At 30.6% G+C, this 19,931-nt stretch overlaps 1 protein-coding gene across 3 annotated transcripts in view; it reads left to right on the top strand.

The window, feature by feature from the left end:
- The window catches only part of LOC142333173 (uncharacterized), an 83,426-nt gene that overhangs the window by 12,279 nt on the left and 51,216 nt on the right, over nucleotides 1–19,931 (top strand). For 2 of the 3 annotated variants that reach the window (XM_075380120.1, XM_075380117.1), the window contains 5 exons: nucleotides 3,854–3,901; nucleotides 5,711–5,749; nucleotides 10,614–10,634; nucleotides 14,955–15,053; nucleotides 18,674–18,697. In XM_075380120.1, coding sequence (XP_075236235.1) covers nucleotides 3,854–3,901; nucleotides 5,711–5,749; nucleotides 10,614–10,634; nucleotides 14,955–15,053; nucleotides 18,674–18,697 — 231 coding nt within the window. The remainder of the gene's footprint in view (nucleotides 1–3,853; nucleotides 3,902–5,710; nucleotides 5,750–10,613; nucleotides 10,635–14,954; nucleotides 15,054–18,673; nucleotides 18,698–19,931) is intronic. The other variant, XM_075380119.1, reaches the window with a different exon arrangement.

The following is a 19,931-nucleotide window of genomic DNA, read 5'->3' on the forward strand; positions in this document are numbered from 1 at the left end:
TAATGAGTCACGCTATAAAAAGCATTACAACTTTTACAAACTGCCATCTATATCTCAATATTAGGATTTTTATTTACATTTGTTCCCTTACTGCAATGTAATAATGATTTTTCCTGATTGTTATATATATTTTTACAAGCATACACTACTAAGTTTTTAATGATTTTACTGAAATAGCTGCTATTTTTCAAAGCCGATAGTTAAAAACTAATAGTGTCACACAGTTAGCTTCTCTTGCACCTGAAATTAAGCAGATTAATAAAGTTACCCTTCTTAAATTGTTAATCATAAATTACAATATCCGAAAATATATTTTTCAAAATACATCGCGGCTTCCTTCAGACATTTCCAAGGCTCTCAGAGCATTGTTTGGTGCCCATGAATGTGAATGTTGTAGACTGATATTTAGTATTGTAACAAGACCGGTATAACGGACCTGAACAATGGATTCCTACCAATTAAGAAGTAGTAGAAAATATAATTATGGGAGGAATCCTGAAAGGAAATAAAAGAAACCCATTTACGGACCTGTTACCTAAAGTAACAAGTACGTTTAACAGTCGTCTTTTGTAATACTGCCCATCAATACACCGAAACAGATGTTGTTCCGAGTGAAGCGTTACTGCACCCAGGTTAGGAATGCATGGGAACGGAAGGGCTCGGGCGATCATTCTCACGCTTCGAGGTGGGTCCGATCCAGCAGGTAAAGAGGATAGGAATAGAATAGGACTTTGGGGATGATCAGTTGAAGTCGGTCCAAGCGAGATGTTACGATGTGGGTCTGCAAGAAAAATTTCTACGAAATCAGTCTAAGCGAGAGGTTATTATGTCAGTCTGCGGGATGTGAGTTCTGCGAGGAGAATCTGCGAAAGAGTGCTACGATAGAGGAGTTATTATCTGGGTTCAACGCGATTAAGGTGACGTCACAAGTAATTCCAGTACACGAAAGCTACAAATGGTTGGATGAGATACTGTAAGACTATAAGTGAAAGAGGTAAGATATTAAATTTCATTCAGAAATTTTATTGGTGAGCAGCAAAGGTATTTGCAGTAAAAAAAACTTTATACTTGTCTTATCTATTGTTTTATTGTTGTTAATACAACACTAATGGGTAAAAGTGTTAAGACTAGCGGTCATGCTAGTGTCTTTTGTTAATGGCACTGAATTCTGCTTTTCATTATTTATGTACTTGTAAATAAATCCTGACTGTTACTTTAAATTCTGTTTTGTATGTAATCACTGCTTATTATTATTACTATTGTTATTGTTGTTGTGGTTGTGATATTACTACGATTATCATTTGTTTATTATTGTTATTATTATTATTATTATTGTGTGTTGTTTATTATTGTCACTTATTACTACTATTGTCATTATTATTATTATTATTATTATTACCGATTTGTCTTGTTTTACTTATGTTTTGAAACCAGTAAATTGTAATTATATAAACATTTTCAGTTGTCAATCTCTCAGTATCCTGATCGAGCCGCGAATATGCAAGAGTATATTAAAAGTGTTAACTTATTTATTCATGTGTTTACATATACATTTATAAGTCTTTTATTTAGCCACCTCTGTTAAACCGGGAAACAAACATGTTTTCATATAACTCAACACTATATGTATAAGATTACGATAAAATGCTTTGTTATCCTTCTATTGCAATGTGTAAAAAAAATTGACCTAACCATTTAAAACATCTTCCCACCGATTTATTTAAAACATAATTAAAAGATTTTCTTTTACAGGAACAGTATTACTCTCTCGATTAATTTCTAAGTACGGTTAATTAAACTTTTTTAAAAAGACCGTCAATTTTCTCATCTCAGTACATGTTCATATATATGTGTTCAAATAATTTTAATTGTAATTTTATTATTATTTAATATATTTAGTATCCCACCTATTTAATTTAACATTATTTCATTAGTTTATATTTAACAGACTTAATGTTGACTGTAAGTACATATATTTTTATTTTGAAATTAATTTGCATTTTATGACTCGGTTCTGATCATGATTTTATCACGTTTTTCATTGAGCGACCCAGACAGATGCTGATTCAGTTCCTTTTGTATTTATGGAATAACACATGAAACCTCTTGTATTATGGAACTGTCAGAATAAAAGATTTAATTATTTTATTTAGGAATGTAATGTTATATAATTTTAGTTCTTCTTATACCCGTACTCTCTATTTCCCTCAAAAAATTAAATATTTAAATACTGGAATGTTCAAAGATTGTTATTTGTAGAAGCACAGCTGTTTTCAGGCGTAAGCAAAAAACTTAAAGGTGCCTAAAAAGTAATACTTCATTACTTTCTACCTTGGAGATTGATGATTAAGTGTTTCATACAGATTTAAATCATTTAATGTGTAATTTTTGCTAATTACTAAGGAGATCACGAAACAAAATTTATTAGGTTACAAAATTAGAGAGCTTGACGTAACCTCTTGAAAAAAAATTCCTTTGCCGAAAGCAAAAGACATTTGTTGATTATTTTAATCAGCAAGTTTACTTTTTTTTAATTTCCTTTCAGCCCCAGGCTGGATCCACAGTTAAGTATAAAACATCCCGGGGAAGTGTCCAAAAGTCTAACGAGCCTTCTCGTTTACTGACTTTACGTCCGGCTGGACAGGTCGGCACGCCGGTAGGATCTTGTATTTTTCTTTTTTGCTCTACCTCTAACTTCTGGATCGGAGTTACCAGGCCCGACTATGTCGTCCCTGTTCCCTCACTCACAGAGCAGACTGTGAGTACGAGGTCTGTCTGCCTCCCTGGTAGACCAGACCAGAGTCCATACAGAAACAAAGTCAAGGGGTATGAACTGAAGTTGAGTTCACAAAGGGAACTAGGAATAAATATTGTTGTTGGTAACAACATTTTTGGTGGTATGTTATTATTCATTTTCCTCGAAATTTATGAGACTTTTACTCACAAATTGGCTCTATAAAATGTAGAACTAGGCGCAAGGTTCGTGCTTCCGCCAACTCAGCTAGTTCAGAGGGCAACGATGTAGGACAATCAAGATGTCTGGATGAGGCCTGCAGCGAACGCTAAAAACCGGAGTTTATAAAACGCTGATGTAAAGTTTTACCGAGGCATTTAAATCGGTGGCATCCCAATAAGGCCTGGCTTATTACTATGAGGTGTAAAAGGTTAGAGGGCAAAAGACGACTCCCGTTAAAGCCCATCAAGAGAATTATCGAGGGAGGTGTGGCGACGGAAGCGTCACAAGGCGGGTGTCTTCCCCTATAGCGTTGGGATGTTCCCTCCGCTCCAGAAGCCGAGACTCAGTCTTTATGCCTTCGCCTCTAAAGGAGAGACACCCCAGGAGGGGGCGTCTCCACCGGGACTGCGGTCTTTTAGTGCTCGGGGGCTCTGGAGTACCCGCGCCTATAGCTACGCCCACCGACGAACTGCAGCCCCACAGAAGACTCTCCGTCCCCCCTCGCTTTCTTCTTGTTTTTACTTATCATATTTGTTATGAACCTGTTGTGTAGCTTAAGTTTATTTATATGATATCAAAATGTTGTTTTCAAATAAACCTTTTTAGTCTAATTTTTTATTGGTGATTGATGGCTTTATTTTCATTACTGTTTAAAATTTATCTCAATTTAAGTTTTAGAGCGTAATATTTTAATAAATTTGAATCAACTCAGCAGTTGCCCTGCAAGGTATGCGAGCACATTAATTAAGCTCCTTATCCTTGAATGATGTCTACTTCATGCTCTATTACTTTCTTAGTGAACGTCAAAGTGCACTTAAAACTATATGAAATGTAAATTATTGATAATTAGGTTATTGGATTAAAATTGTATTAATAATGATTATCAATTAATTACAGTTACATAAAGGGGATGTATAAAGAAATTCACATATGTTTTATAACAAAGTGAGTATATATACATAAACTATTATTTACAGTGTTTTAAAGTAATTATTGTTTATCTTTTAATATTTAATTGTTACTCTAAAAAATAGTTAAATAGGAATTTGATTGGTTTGTCTTTTCTTAAAATGTTAAATGGCCAAGGTCATTTTTTGATAAGTAAGATTCAAATATCAATAAAAACTTTCATGCTCTGATACTAAAATAACTTAAATATCTTAAAGTTATTTTATATATATATGTATATATTAACATACATATTTCTTATAATATTAATATATATGACTAAATCACTTCCATCAACAGTACAAATAGGAATAATATATTAGTTGCATAAAAGTAGTACCATTTGATATTTGTACAAGACTAGAAAATCAAATCGAAGATGATCAATCATGTCTTTCCGTCCATAAGACATTATTAATAATGCAAGTCATTCAATGACAACAGAATGAAGTTGAAGTGCTTATTCAGAAATATCAACAAATCTTTTATTATAGAAATTTCTGAATACTATTAAGTAATGGGAGAGTAGAAAAAATAAATAAGTTCACTGGCTTTTGCAGGCTCAACATAAAAAAAAAATATCTATTACTGTTCTTACTATAACAGAATAATTTCTGCAGCAGAAAAGCATAGAGGTCATCTATGGATGACCTCTATTGACATGTTCATTGATACTTGTACGATAACTTGCATTGAAAAATAATAGTGACATTTCCATCCATCATAGATGTGGATGAATCACATTTTAATTCTAAAAAATAATTGTAATCATTTGGAATGTATGGAGAATATGATACTTTGCCTTTTGAACTAAAAACTGTTACTCCTCATTAGTATGCCATGATTTTAAAAGATACACTAAATGTTTTCAAGAACAGATTCACCCCATTCATAGTTTGGTTCCTTTCACGACAATATTTGCATTTACGTGCTGAAACTATATAAAAACACTACAAAAGCTCGAGAAGGTATGCTACCTCTACTTCATATTATCCAGATTTATACCATATAATTATAATCTCTTTGGCCAAATTAAGAAATTGTTGAACAAGCAACTCATTGATGCTATGTGAGGGCAAGTCAACATTCACCAGAAAGATCTCCTCTTCTGGAATCAATAAGCTTCCTAAGTACTGAATCAAGTGCATGACAGACTTAGGAGTTCATTTTACTCAAACTGCAGCCATGTAATTCCACGTTTAAATTACAAATCTCACCCTATTATTAATGTCGATATGAACTACTATATTTTCATCATAACCATGTCAGTCCTGAGTCAGGTTTTGTACTGCTACCAGATACAATAATGGTTTTTGGGTGACATACTGCTTACAATTTTATACTATGAATGCTATCATTATTATACAATCGCATGACTTACACGGCTTAAATATATTAAACAAAACCGCTTAAAGTTTAAATGCATGTTCATTTTATCTTCTGGTAAGTGAGAGGATACAAAAATATTTTTATAGTATTCAGGGATATAGTTTTTACAACGTTCTCTAAAATCAATCTTAGTTTTAATGAAAACGGTTAAAATTTTTTAAATAGATAAAGTAATTTTAACAGGTAACAGGAAAAATCATGGAAACTTTAAAAAATAAATAAGGAACATTGAATTAAAAATTCTTAAAACTAATTTTTATAAATTATTGTTATGAGAAAAGAAAAAGAATAATAACAATGAACACAGAGCCTAAATATTAATTTAATTTTAATGAAATTTCTGCATTTTATTGTTGTTTTTATTTTTAAATTTCTTTTATTAACTTATTAAAATAGCCACTTCTTTCTAATCTACAGATTATGTAAAAGAATTAACCTTGAATCACTGAAGAAACAGTAAGTAGTTTTTATAAAATAATTTTATTTAAAATTGGCTAGTTTATAATATGATGCTTATTTCTCTTTTAGCAGAATTATATTTTAATAGGAAGAAACTGGTTCTTTGCATTTCTCCTCTCCCCTTCTCTTTCATCTCATAAATACAGTTGAGTTCCATTTCAATCTGTTATTACCTTTCTGTTTCCTTTTATATTTTTCTTTTAAAAATTCCTACTTGAATACAGATACATCCAAAAAACACTCAATACATAATTTTCATGTTGTAATTGTATTATTAAACAAAGATTTCCTTTCCTTTTCTTCCAAGACTTATCATAGTATATTTTAACACTTTCCTATTCCCACCTTAATTCTTTGTTACCTAATTTAAACAACTTGTCTCGTTTTACATTCTTTTCTTTTCTGGGAAGGTTTGTTAAAAGTTTTGTGGATTATTCGTTTATGTTTTTTGTATTTTAGTGGATTTTTATATATATTCATTTATAAATGATTTTTTATGATATATACTGCTACTTATTTTCGTTGTATTAGTTAAAAAATAGGAATACCGAAAAAAATACCTCCATAATATTATATTATAAGAGAAGAGATAAGTCAACTGAATGTACTTGTACAATTATTGCCGTATATTTTAAAGTGCTTAGTCAATGAATCGTGCAGATTTGCCGGTTGGGTAAATAATGTAGTGAACAAAATATTTATAGTTTAGACTAATTTATTTAAATTAGTTCCTAATGTTTTATAATTTTTTAAAATTTTAATATTTTAGAGTCTGTGCACCATATAAATTCATACTAGTAAATATTTGATAGGTTAACTTTTTAAAAATCCTAAAAAGACGACACATGTGACTCGTTTGATAAACCGTTCTAGACTGAAGAAACAAAGAACAACACGATAAAGAATAATAAGAAATTATATGAACACAGGACGCTTTACAAGATAAAAAAGAAATCATTACTTGACTTCATATCTGAAAGTAGTGCCCGCCTAAAAATCGGACTATTTTTATGAATGTTCATCGGTACTTGTATAATGAAATAAGAAATAATAACTCTCATATAGATAATCTTGAATATAATAAGCACTTTAAACACCTAAATTATTAAACAAATAGAAACTTGTGTTGAGTAAGTTCTTTGAATAAATAAATTTGAATTAATTAAGTGCGTAGAATAAGCTAATACCTTGAAGATGAAAATCACTTGAACCAGTAGATTCATCGAATAAGTGATTAAATAAATAATTTCTGTGTTTGAAAATACACCTTGGATATAAGCACTTGTTCAATTCTTTAAGACTGGTAACAAATATAGTTTGTGTATTGGTCTACGATGTATTCCAAAAGAATTTATGACGATCGGAACACGTACTAAATTGTCTGATCCTGTAAATATTTCTGCTATTAAGCCATGTTTCCACTGTAAAGAGAAGTATTTTCATTTGATATTAATACTAAGTCTCCATTACAGATGTTCTTCTTAGGAGTTTTCAATTTCTTACGTTGTTGCAATTGATTTAAATAATCTTTCGACCATTAATTCCCAATGGACTGCGTAAATTTTTGCTTGCCAACGGTCTAAACAAAAAAGAAATCTCAATGAAATCGGGGATAGGAATCAAGGTGAGAGGTGATTCAGTAAGAACGTGTCCAAGTAGTAATGGTTGTGGATTACTCAAATCTGAGGATACGGCATATAACGGGGGTGAATTTAAATAATTTTAAATTTGGTAAATTACGGTGTATAACTTTTGAAAATTAATAATAGGATGTCTATGACAATGTGAGTGTTAATTGAAAGTTAAACCGTTTTATGCCGCATTCTCATACACATAAAAATGCGGAGATGAAGAAGGGATGAACGCTCAATTTATACCTTGTGATAAGGGAAAGGAATGAATATTGTACTGGTTTGATTGGAAGTCTTTTCATTTAAATATTGTAAATAATATCCATGGAAAATATTGTTTGCCGCCTTGAAAGTTTGTTCGTTATCGGAAAATATTTGATTTGGTATACTCTACGAGAAATAAAGCGCTTTAATTCGGCAATGAATGCTTCCGATATTTAATTTGATTTTAATTATAAATGTACAGCCTTAGTTGAAAGACATATGAACAGCCATGAATAAGTTTTTGGTATGGCTTTTGATCACTGTCCACCGAATCATTGATTCACCCCTATAATCGACAGCGCAAAAAGAGAACGGTTTAGATGGAGTAATTAGGTAATTGATCAAGTTGCTGATCTAATCTTTTAGCAATGCAGCAAAAGCATTTTATACATTTTTGAATAATAGGTCGTATAACGATCTTACCATTGACAATTCAGAATTTTTAACCTTAAGAATTTTGTAGTAATTGAATGTCGGAATGAAAAAATTAAAAATATCCACATTGGACAGCAAATTTTGTTAAGCGTGCATTAGGATGCAAGATAAATTTATGTTCATTATTTGAAGATCGCTTGAATTTTGAAGGTGACCCCCTACACGAAGCGTGCCTGATAAAACTACGAATGGATCGAAAGAGAATAATCTACTTTGTTTTGAAATCTGTCTCCACATTGAATGTCATTGAATTCTGAAGTATAATATTTTAACTGCGATAATCGTACACAAATATGAATTAATCTAAATAATCAAAATATAAAATACTGATTTTATAATCTTTTGATTATACTTGATTTCACATCATCAAAATAGAAAAGACTGCTGAACAATAGGACCAATTAGTAATCTGTCTTTAAGTGATAAAATACTTTAATATTTAACTGAACCATGAAAAACAATTCGTTTAGTTGTTAAATTTGGCTTTTAGTATGGAATGATGCAAGTGAAAGACGTATAAATCTGAAGTTAACTAATCATGTGAATTCAGACACTTAATCTAAATTTTTTCACAAATTAGGTCACAATAATTGTTATTGAGAGAAAGATTGCGTTAAGCTTGCTTTTCCCAAGCTTAAAAATCTTTGCTTGGTGTTGTTAAGCGAATCAACTAGTTTCATTTTTAGCTTACTTCGGAATATTACAGTGAAACATCCATACTCATTTCTAAATGCGATTTCTGAGAAGGGGTTTGCAAATGTTTCATGAATTAATAAATGATGTCTTTCCAAAAACATTTTGCACGTATGTTTACTGCCACATTCCTTGTTAAAATGGTCAGGGTATTAACAAGTAAAATATTTGGTTTTTCTGAAATTTCCTTGCAATCATCAATATTTATTCCTAAATGTTGTTTTACGTTTATAAATATAATGATTTGAATTACACATATGACAGAAAATTGACTTGTTATGATAAATAACTAAGTAGCCAGTTTTTCTGAGTTCATTAGAATATTGTGGTAAGTTCTTGCTTATCCTTTATAGTAACGTTAAATATGTTAACTACTGGATGTGAGGTAGGCATGGTTTTGAAATCCGATTTAAAAGTTAAGTTTTCCAATCCTTGTCCTATTTTTTTTAATTTCTGAATTTTTTGAAGAAACTAATCTTTCCTTCCACAACTTACCTATGATAGGGTCTAGCTTGAAAGTTAGAATCTGTTAGGATAAGTTCAACATCAGTTGGAAAATTCATGGCTTTAATTGAATTTACGGATTAACTGATCATATTAGTAAACACAAAAATACTACACAAAGACTCACTTTAAAATGAATCTCTAGAGTATCTCTACATAATGAATGACTGTAAGTTATTACTAAATCTACTTTCTAATATTTTAATTGTCACTATATGATTCTCATTTGTGTTGAATAAAATTTTATCGTGTCAAATGCTGTATCCTTTAATGAAGAATAAAGATAATGTAACTATTAAAATGAGAGAGATCACTTATAGAATGAACTAAGTCGTTAAGCATAGCAAAGTAATATTATCACAAAAGAATATTACTGTCAAATGATAGTAATTTGATTGGTGGCAACTGAATAGTATTGGCTAAAAGTGTGAGGTGTATTTTGACTTGAGTTTAAGTTATCGCAAATATAACAATTTATTAATGCATTCAGTTTACATTCTAAGGGACAAATCATCTTCAATCTGAAGCCTATCGTTTTCAACACCTTCAACAAAATTTAGTTCTTCAATTTAAATTGAGTAGTATCATACTTTTGCGACATCCTGTAAATTCCGTAACTTAATATTTAATGAGTAGCTGCCATTAATTTAAGAGTAAATTGTTCTGGATTGATAATGGATCAATCACAATCAGATGTATGTTTTTTTATTTAAAAACATAACAAAATAGTTTCTAGTCAATTAAATTAAAATTATTTTCAACTAACACTCATTAGTTTGTTTGATAACATTTGATTCATAAATATAATTTAACTTAAAATTCTGATTTGTGAATCGCATCTGTTGATATAAATCCAATGAAAATGCGTTAACGTAATATTTTAGCAACTTTATATAAAATTGTTAATTTTTTTCATTATTTTAACTTTAGAGATGAATTTGTTGAAAATTTTTTTGTAAACGTATTATTATATGATGAATTTAAGGGAAGCTATTTTTATATTTGCTATACATTAGGAGTATTTTAAGTTCAGAATATATTTTTTTTAAATCTCCATAATTTAATACAATTATTGTAAGTATGAGCAATTAAGTATGTAGATTACAACTACATGATACCACTTTCATGACTCTTGACTTGAACAGTTTTTTATTAAAAAAAAGAGTGGAATTAAACAAGAGGATTTTCAGAAAATATTGATTGTAGACATACTCATAGTTATTGATCTGTAAGATTTTTTTATGTTATTCATTATTATTGCGGCTTAGATCAAATTATTTTATGTATTTATTTTTGTCAGGTATTCGTTTTTATATATTTTACTTGTTTTGCAGTAAATATTACGACCATGATGTGTAAGTACCGATACCATTTATTTTTCTAATATATAGACCTTAAGAACTCCTTAGGTTTACAAATATTATACCATTTGTTATTTATTAAATTTGTCCATTTTGTAATTTACAAAAGATTAGTATTTAGGTAGATTCATAAAAAAGCTACCTATTATAATGGGTACCATGATTCGACTTCCAAAAAATTTTCAACTTATCTCCCGATTCACATCCCCCAGACTCAAAACCACCGCCAGTTCAAAAATATATATATGGCCACGACAACTGCCATAAATTTGCGCCAATCACTTTCAAATTGATACATAAAATATAATGACCAAAATCTCTATCAAGTTCGTTAATGGGCAAGATCGGACCATGGAAATGGGGGAGCTTTTTCGAAAAAAACAAAATATCGCTATAACTTACTTATTAAGTAAAATATGGATTCGTTTAAAGTACCTACTATAAGGATTCTATTCTTTGTATAATGGCCTAAAACTTATGTAATTTTTTGATATCACCAACCATTGGACCAGGAGGTAGAAAGAATGGGGTTTCGAAGACAAAAAAGATTCATAAGAAGACGGGGCTTGTATTCTAAACATATGAAACTTTTTCACTTGCAATCATTATCGTCTTGAGTAAATTTTAAGTTTTTCTTAACTTTAAAGTGGAAATATTTTTTATCACTTACTTAGCGCCGGTGAAATATACCTCCGTCTTCCGGTGTGCCGAATGAGATTTTTTTTTACTCATCTCTTTGATTTCATAAAAAAGAAAAAAAAAACAGGTTTAAAGTTGTAAGTAAACTCAGTAATTTATACGGAAACAGGCATAAGTCAATCAGACATTGTGTGCTGCAGGAAAAAAAACACATTATGTCCAAGGAATACAAGTCACATCAAAATATAGAGCAATTTTATACATTTTTAGTGTATATGGATGAGCATGTGGAACAGCTCACATTAACATTTCATTGTTCTGAAAAGCTGTCGGTATTATGTAATGAGACTAAAGTTCTCATTTTACTCCAGTTTCACCAAAACTACTTACTGTCCACTGAAGTTTAGATAGCTGAGCCCGTGGTTATGGATTATCAATTAACTTGCATTTCTCTCGCTACATATTCTCTGGGTCCCTAATGACAACCTGGATTCTGTTTCTGCGGACTTAACTCATTATAATATTAGTTAGTGATTATTTTATTTTGGCAAGCTTAATATCTTTGCTATGTTAAAATATAAATTATGGTGGAGTGTGGATACTCTGGTAAGACCGCATGAAATATTTGACCAATACGCACCATCATGCTTTTGTAACATCTACAATTATAGGTTCATTAGAGCAGTAATTAAGATTGACATCATAATTACTGCTCCAAAGATCAGTGCAGTTACATTAGTTATATATTTGGCTGGAAAATTTCTTGACAGGCCCAAGATCCTTCAGTCGCTGGGCCAAAACTAATAAATGAGCAAAATTTACACGTTTGATCGTACTGTTGTATAGACTTGTTTCATACAATCCTTCCCAGACGTGTGAAATAATTCACAAAAATTCTCATACTAAAGCGTGTTATCCTTTTACAAATTAAATATATAAGGAATAAAATTTAATATCTAAGATTAAACTACAATTTGGTCTTTAAAAAGATGTTTATAACGGCCTATCTCTGAAATGTCTTCTTTTTCAAAAAGTTATTATTGTACAAAATAACAGCCTATTGTACAGCTTTGTAAAAAAGATTGGCCTATTTTTTCACAAAAATAAAACAACATGCATAATTTAAGAATGGGCATATCCTGATTTATATCTCCATAAAAAATTATCTGGTGGTTAGGACTTGTTACCCCTTTAAAAGTACAGCTAAAAACAAGCTCAATAAGACAGTAAAACACAAAATTTGATGTAAAAAGCCCTTCTAACATGAAGGTGAAACTATTAAAAAAAAAATTAGTTATAGACAAGTTTCTTTCTTAACGAACTTCGTTTTTAAAAACGATTTTAATTTATTTACAGTTTTATATTTATATAATTATAATTATTAATTATTACTATGTAATATTCCTTTAGTTTAAAACATTTAGCGTAACCTGCTACTTCTTATTTAATAAACGTAAATGTTATCTTGGTGAGTTCTACAAAGAATACAATAATAATTCTTAGAAACAAACGATTACTAATTAGTGATTACTAGGAACACATTCTATTATTAACGCTTATATCTAGTAAATATCATACTCGTTAATTTATATATATGTATGTATGTATATATATATAATGTCCTTAAAGTCTTTCCATATTACAAAAATGTGTTAGTTATAGCTGTGCGGATTGTGGCAAAAGAAATAAAAAATTATAGATTTTTTTTTATACGAGGGTTATTTTTTTCAAGGTCCCATCGGTCACGAAATTAAAACCACCCTGAAAATAAATTTTTTTTATATGTAGCAAGTACTTAAATAGTTATTTCTCTACATAGTCGCCACTCCGATTTAGACATTTGTCGTAGCGTGGTACCAACTTTCCAATACCCTCGTCATAAAAAGAAGCCGCCTGTGTTTTCAGTCATGTTTCTACGCTGGTCTGCAGCTTGATGTTTGTGCCAAAATGTCCTCCTAGCCAGCGTTTCATGTGAGCAAAGAGGTGAAAATCGAATGGAGCCAAGTCCGGGTTGTATGGTGGGTGATCAAACACTTCCCATCGATAACGATGCAGGAGCTTCTTTGTTACAGCTGCAGTGTGCGGCCGAGCATTGTCATGGAGAAAGACAATGTCTAATGACAACATTCCTCTCCGCTTATTCTGAATTGCCCTTCGTAGACGTTGAAGAGTCACGCAGTATGAGGCTGCAGTGATGGTCGTGCCACGTTCCATGAATTCCAAAAAGAGAACTCCATTCCGGTCCCAGAGCACTCCATTCCGGTGTATGGCAACAGTAGCCATACACTTTCTGTTGGAGAAGGTGCGCTTGAACTTCTTTGATTTACTGGGAAAATGAGAATGCATCCACTGTTTGAATTATTCTTTTGTTTCTTCAGTTTCGAAATGGACCACTGTCTCGTCCCCTGTGACAATTTTGTTCAAAAAATCTTCTCCTTCATTGTGGTAGCGCTGGAGAAAGATCAGGGAGGTGTCCATTCTCATTGTTTTGTGATGGTTGGACAGCATCTTGGGAACCCATCTCGCACACAGTTTGCGGTACTGAAGTCCTTACTCACAATGGTGTAGAGATGACCTTGAAATTTCAGGAAACGAATCACTCAATACAGAAATTGTGATCCTACGATTTTCTCGAATTTCCTCATCCATTCGCTCAACGAGATCATCGGTTGACACTCGCTTCCTTCCCTGACCGCCTGCATCATGAACATCAGCACGTCCTGCTTTAAAGTTCCTGCACCATCGTCGCACTTTGCTGTCACTCATTGAAGTTTCACCGTACACACGTGAAATTGATTATCGGTTGGGCATTCTACGAGCGACAAAAGGCGCATATGTATTTTATTGACATTGTAAAAAACCTTGAAATTTTTTTCTTTTTTCCGCAAACCACACAGCTGTAACTCTATTAGTTTTTTGTTTTTTTTTGTAATTATTGTTATCATGGAAAGACTTTATGAACACCCGGCTTTAATTTTTAATAATCAGTCAAATTAGTTTATTGTTTTTTTTTATAATTCTATTAATTACATTTAAATTTCCATTGAGTTTACACAATTACTTGTTTTAAATTTATAATATTAAAAAAAATAACAGAAAACAGAAATTAAAAAAAAAATATTTAACTCTTATTTTGCCTTAAATTCTCGAAGTAGAGAATTAAACTGCTTGGTTGCTGGGAAGAAAATTAAAGAGGAAGTGCATATTAAATTAAAATATAGAATAGAAAGAATATTATAAAACTTAACTTTCCTAAAACTGCTACAATTGGACGATCTATTTGCAACCAGTGATGGCACAAATTTTGGGATTAATCTCAAAATTTCTATCTTCAGTTAAAAATCATTCTTTCAATTTTAATTAAACTTTTCATCAAATTTTAATTATTATTAATAATAATAAGAGTACAAATGCATAATCAAAAATTTAATTTGTCTTAATAACATTTTTTAAAAAAATATTTCTTATGATTTTGATTTATTATATTACGAAATCTAAGAAAACATATCGCTAAAATTTTATAAAATATCAGCAAATTTGCTTATTGCATTATTTTTATCGATTAGAAAGAAATGTTAATAACACAACTTTTTTTATAATTTTACTATCTAATGAAACAAATTGAACATAATAATTTGTTTTTAATAATTTCCTTTGTGTTCATTTTTATTTTAGAATTAAATTAACGATTTTTGAGAAGCATCTCGGTGAAAACGAAGTAAAATTATTACCGACTCTTCTTAAACTTCTTAACGTAATCCCGGATACAATTATGTAAGAAAATACTATTTTTTCAATAAATATCATAAATATACGGGTGGGCTAAAAGTGAGTCTCCCCATCACTAGAAAGAAAAAAATTAATATATAAAATTTAAACAAAGCAAATACCGATACCTTATATGCAAAAAAATTACAATGAAATTGTAAACCTTACGGTAAGAGTCCCGCAGATATCATTTCTTCCGCTCAAAAAACAAAAATTTCTGTATTATAAATAAAACTTTCTAACAAAACGATACTGGTATCAGAAAATGTAACACTACATTTTATTATCTGTTATTAATTTAGACTTTAAAAAAAAATATATGTTAAATATATGTAATATATAATAATAGATAATAAACAATGTTTAAGCGTTCCACATAATAAGTAAAAAAAATAAAAATTTGTTACAAAACTCTTACCGGCCCGATTTAATTTACATCTAATACATATCACATTTACAGAAATAATACAATTCTTATGTTATTCGTTGTTTAATAAATGAAATCGGACCAATAAACAATAATTTTTTGTTTAAATAATACACAAAGTTTAATCACTTCAAGAATATTCTAGCTTCCGCTGGTATAATTTGGATTTATGTTCTTAAATATGCAGCCGAGATGAAAATTAATTTGTATATTCTAAAGAAGCTCACTCAGGTAAAGGCTTCATTTACATGTAATACATATCACGTTTACAAAAATAATACAATTCTTATGATTATTCATTGTTTAATAAATGAAATCGGGCCGGTAAGAGTTTGGTAACAAATTTTTATTTTCTTTGCTTATTATGTGGAACGCTTAAACATTGTTTATTATCTATTATTATATATTACATATATTTAACATGTTTTTTTTAAAGTCTTAGTTAATAACAGATAATAAAATTTAGTATCTTACATTTTCTGATACCAGTATCGTTTTGTTAGTAAGTTTTATTTATAATACAGAAATTTTTGTTTTTTGAGCGGAAGAAATGATAGCTCCGAGACTTTAACCGTACGTTTTACAATTTCATTATTTGTATTTTTTTATATCACTGCTTTTTGTTAGATTATTCTTTTATTTTTTTATGAATTACTGATTGTTATCTTATGGATTTATTATTAAAATTTATTGCCTAACAGCAAACAAATTGAATTTCACGGCCAATTTTTTTTGTTGATAGCCATACCATTCACTTCGTACCACATTATTTCTTTTTTAATAAAAATACTATAATGAATGACCCTTACGAATCGAAAATCCGTAATGTAAGATTACACTTATTACGTTGTAAGTGTACCGTCGATTTTTATCATTAAATTCGATTTTACCAGTCGAATTTATTTCTGTTTTATTTATTCCTTTTTTTAATAAAATTAGCATAATCTCTAGTAAACTAATACTTTTATTTTTTTTTTTAAAGAAGTTGTAAGAATTAAAATAATTGTTTCATGTTCAGTACTATCTTTTACATAACAACATTTACTATTAAATCAAACTGTAGTATATTTTCTTTTAAATTTGATTATTTCCAGTAAATTATCAAGTTTTTTTATCCTTCCTTGTACTATCAAGTACTGCTATATACGGTGCGATTCGTAAAGGTAGATTAAAAAAGTTAATAAAATGACATATTCAAGTCCCGCAGTCATCAAATGGAAAAAAAACGTTGTCTAACAAAATTCGAGGTATGTTTTGAAATTATTCTTTGTTTCTAATCTAATTGAACTGAAATATAATGTTTTCATGTTTATTTTTTTCCAATTTTCATTTTATTGTTAGGTTATGACATGTTTAGAACTCTAAACGTAGTTCTTTGACTTCGTTGCCTCTTACCGACGAAGTTCTTACGAACTCTGTGATGATTAATATTATTGTTTTATTCATTGTGTTGTAATTCTGCTTTTATTAATTCGTGGCAAAATTTAACCGCCGAGTTTGTAAATTTTCTAATAAAGAGTGTTGTCCAGTTTTCTAAAATCGACTATTAGAGGTGGTTCCGGACAATTTCATTTGAAGAAACCATGTGGTTAACAATTTCGCAGGTTGAATATTTGCAAGGCATTAAATAACATGACAAAGTGTTTCTTAACGCCCGTATCTTGTCTTTGGCATACTATATGGATGTTTCATTCAATTGTATAAAGTACACTATTTAAATCTACGAGACATAACGAACCACAGAATTAAGACAGCGTCCCACTCATAATTGTCTTTTTTTTGTCTGTGATACCTCATATAGTAAATAAGAGGTCGAAGACAGAATAAGAAGATTGTAAAATGTTAGTCTTAGTACTTGGAAATTCAATACTAAATTCACATTATTTTGTATTAAATTAACAAATGATAAAAATAATTACATAATACGAGGCTCGGCTGATAAATTTTGCACACAAGCGTAGCATGGAATGAAATAAAAAATGAATAAAATTACGATACCGTAGTTAGAAAATGCTGTATTTATTTTTCAATGTAATCCCCGTTTACAATGATACACTTCTCCCAACGCGTGACAAGTTTATCCATTCCTTCACTGAAAAATTCTGGCGGCCTTTCTAGGATCCAAGTGGCCACAGCTTCCTTTACCTCATCGTCGGTGAGTAATGATTACCTTTCAGATCCCTCTTTAGATGATGGAAGAGGTGGAAGTCGCACGGAGCCAAATCCCGCGAGTATAGCGGATACGAACTTCACCATGTGGAGAGCCATCAGAGAGTCTGGGGTACCCATGGTGCACAGATTTTACGGTAAACCAATTGTTCAATAATATGGCCTACTCGTTCTTTAGATATGTTTAATGGAAGATTCGCCGGTCATCTTGAAGCAAATCGTCGTCCTCCCTTCGATGTTTCTCGTCAGTCGTAGAAACCGGTCGTCCGCTGCGTGGTGCGTCCTCAATTGTCACTTTACCAATTTCATATACACTAAATGTCAACGCCCACCTATGAACATTACTCCAGACAACAGTTTTACTACCGTAAACCGTTTTTAAACGATGTAGAATATTCGTAGGAATCACATTTTCTGCTGTTAAAAATTCGATCACTGCGCGCTGTTTTAACCGTGTTGAGTAATTGGCCGCACTCGACTCCAATTTAACTGCTACTGAAAGCAAACTGGTAAAACGGATTTCAACGCATTATCGCAGGTTTGAATAGGAGGATTTTAGCTATCAACTTTGCACACTAACTAGTGTGGAAAATCTTTTAGCCGAGCCTCATAATTTATATAAATGTTGCAACACCTACGTGATCCACCAGGTTATAATATCATAAAAATACGAAAACACAAGTTACGTAATTTTATAGATACGCATGCAGCTATCAAAAAACTCATTCGTCATAATTTAGTAATTAAAACTCATAAGTCCTTCGTAATCTTTAAAATAAATAAGGCAATCAATAAAATAATGTTTTTGTCACATTACTGACACGAACCTCTTTTCGCTTAGAATAGTCACCGACAGAGGATTCTTATACCTCTCTTAAAATAATCATTTGTGTTATTTTTTCCAACCTATATTTAATACCGAGTCATCAGTGTACCGAACAAAAACAGAAAGAAAATATTAGTTAATAAAAAAATAAGATTGTGAATTCCAATAATAATATACTACATTAAAGCTAATATATTTTTTCAGAATCAAAAAAGGAATAATATATACGTAAGTAATCAAAAAGTACCATTTAATAATAGATTCTATTTACTGGAATTATGGATTGCAAAATGTATTTTTATCTACATAGTTCATCTAAAAATTTCTTTATTTTCATATATTTTTTCTTTTTATTCGAGTACTTAACCCTAAAATTAGCACAAGCGTACAATAGACTTATGTTCACATCTCCAGCTGCCACTTCAGAAAGTCTTTATCAAAATAGGGCCTTTGTTTAACGTAATAACTCTGATGAATATTATATTTACATTTTAATCAGAAAATTTTGGTTTAGAATAAAAACTTACAAATATTCAAGTATTTTAACTAAATTTATTTTGAATATAAAATGTTGTAGTACAATCTGATACGATCGAATTTAATACAATTGAATATTCTGCCATTTATTTACTTCTCATTGTTTACTTGAATGTGTCCTGCATTTCAGTAGAGTAAATAGAGAAAAAGTACTACGTATTTCTGTACTAATATATTACAGAAACAGATATTTGTTAAGGACTTTACAAATTTTAATCCGTAAAATTTAAACGGTTTATACGAGTTCAAATCATTTTGTCTGAGAGAAAATATATTCTTCAAACAACATTTGTTTTCTTATAGTTTGTTGTAGATTATTTTTTGAGCAAGTTGATATATATTACTCCAAACTTTACAAAATATTTGAGTATAAAAGAAGATTGTAAAAACAACCTAACATAGACCTTAGGAGCATTTTAAATGAAAATCAAATTTTCAGCTCTTCGATATAATCCTTTCAGGTGTAAATGCATGCTAGCCAACGGTTTAACATCATTTGTGTTTCTCTCAGGAGCTGAGGTTAGTTGAAGTGTCGAATTTCCTGGATCGCGGAAGCCGATAACTTTTCAAACTCTAAAACGTTCCCCAGGAGCGTTCTTTCACCTTACGAAAGAGATCGAAATCCGGAGGGCGTAAATAATTACTTTATGGTGAATGGCGAAGGGTTCTCAAACCAAGTCAACGAAAATATGAACGACATAACCCGCCATGTGTGGCAACGCATGTTCATGCAATGGTGACACACCACTCGATATATTTTGAACGTAGTTTTCAAACTTTCGGTAGTAAAATCTTCTGAATAAGGTTTCTGTAGTAAGTAGCTGTCATATTAATACCATTTGACTCTCTCTGTTCCAATAATACCCTGCTTATTGTAAGAAAAAAATCGTCATTTGCTTCAAATTTGACTGGATGCGATGGCTTT

Source organism: Lycorma delicatula, chromosome 12 (assembly GCF_047948215.1).
Source record: "Lycorma delicatula isolate Av1 chromosome 12, ASM4794821v1, whole genome shotgun sequence".
Lineage (NCBI taxonomy): Eukaryota > Metazoa > Arthropoda > Insecta > Hemiptera > Fulgoridae > Lycorma > Lycorma delicatula.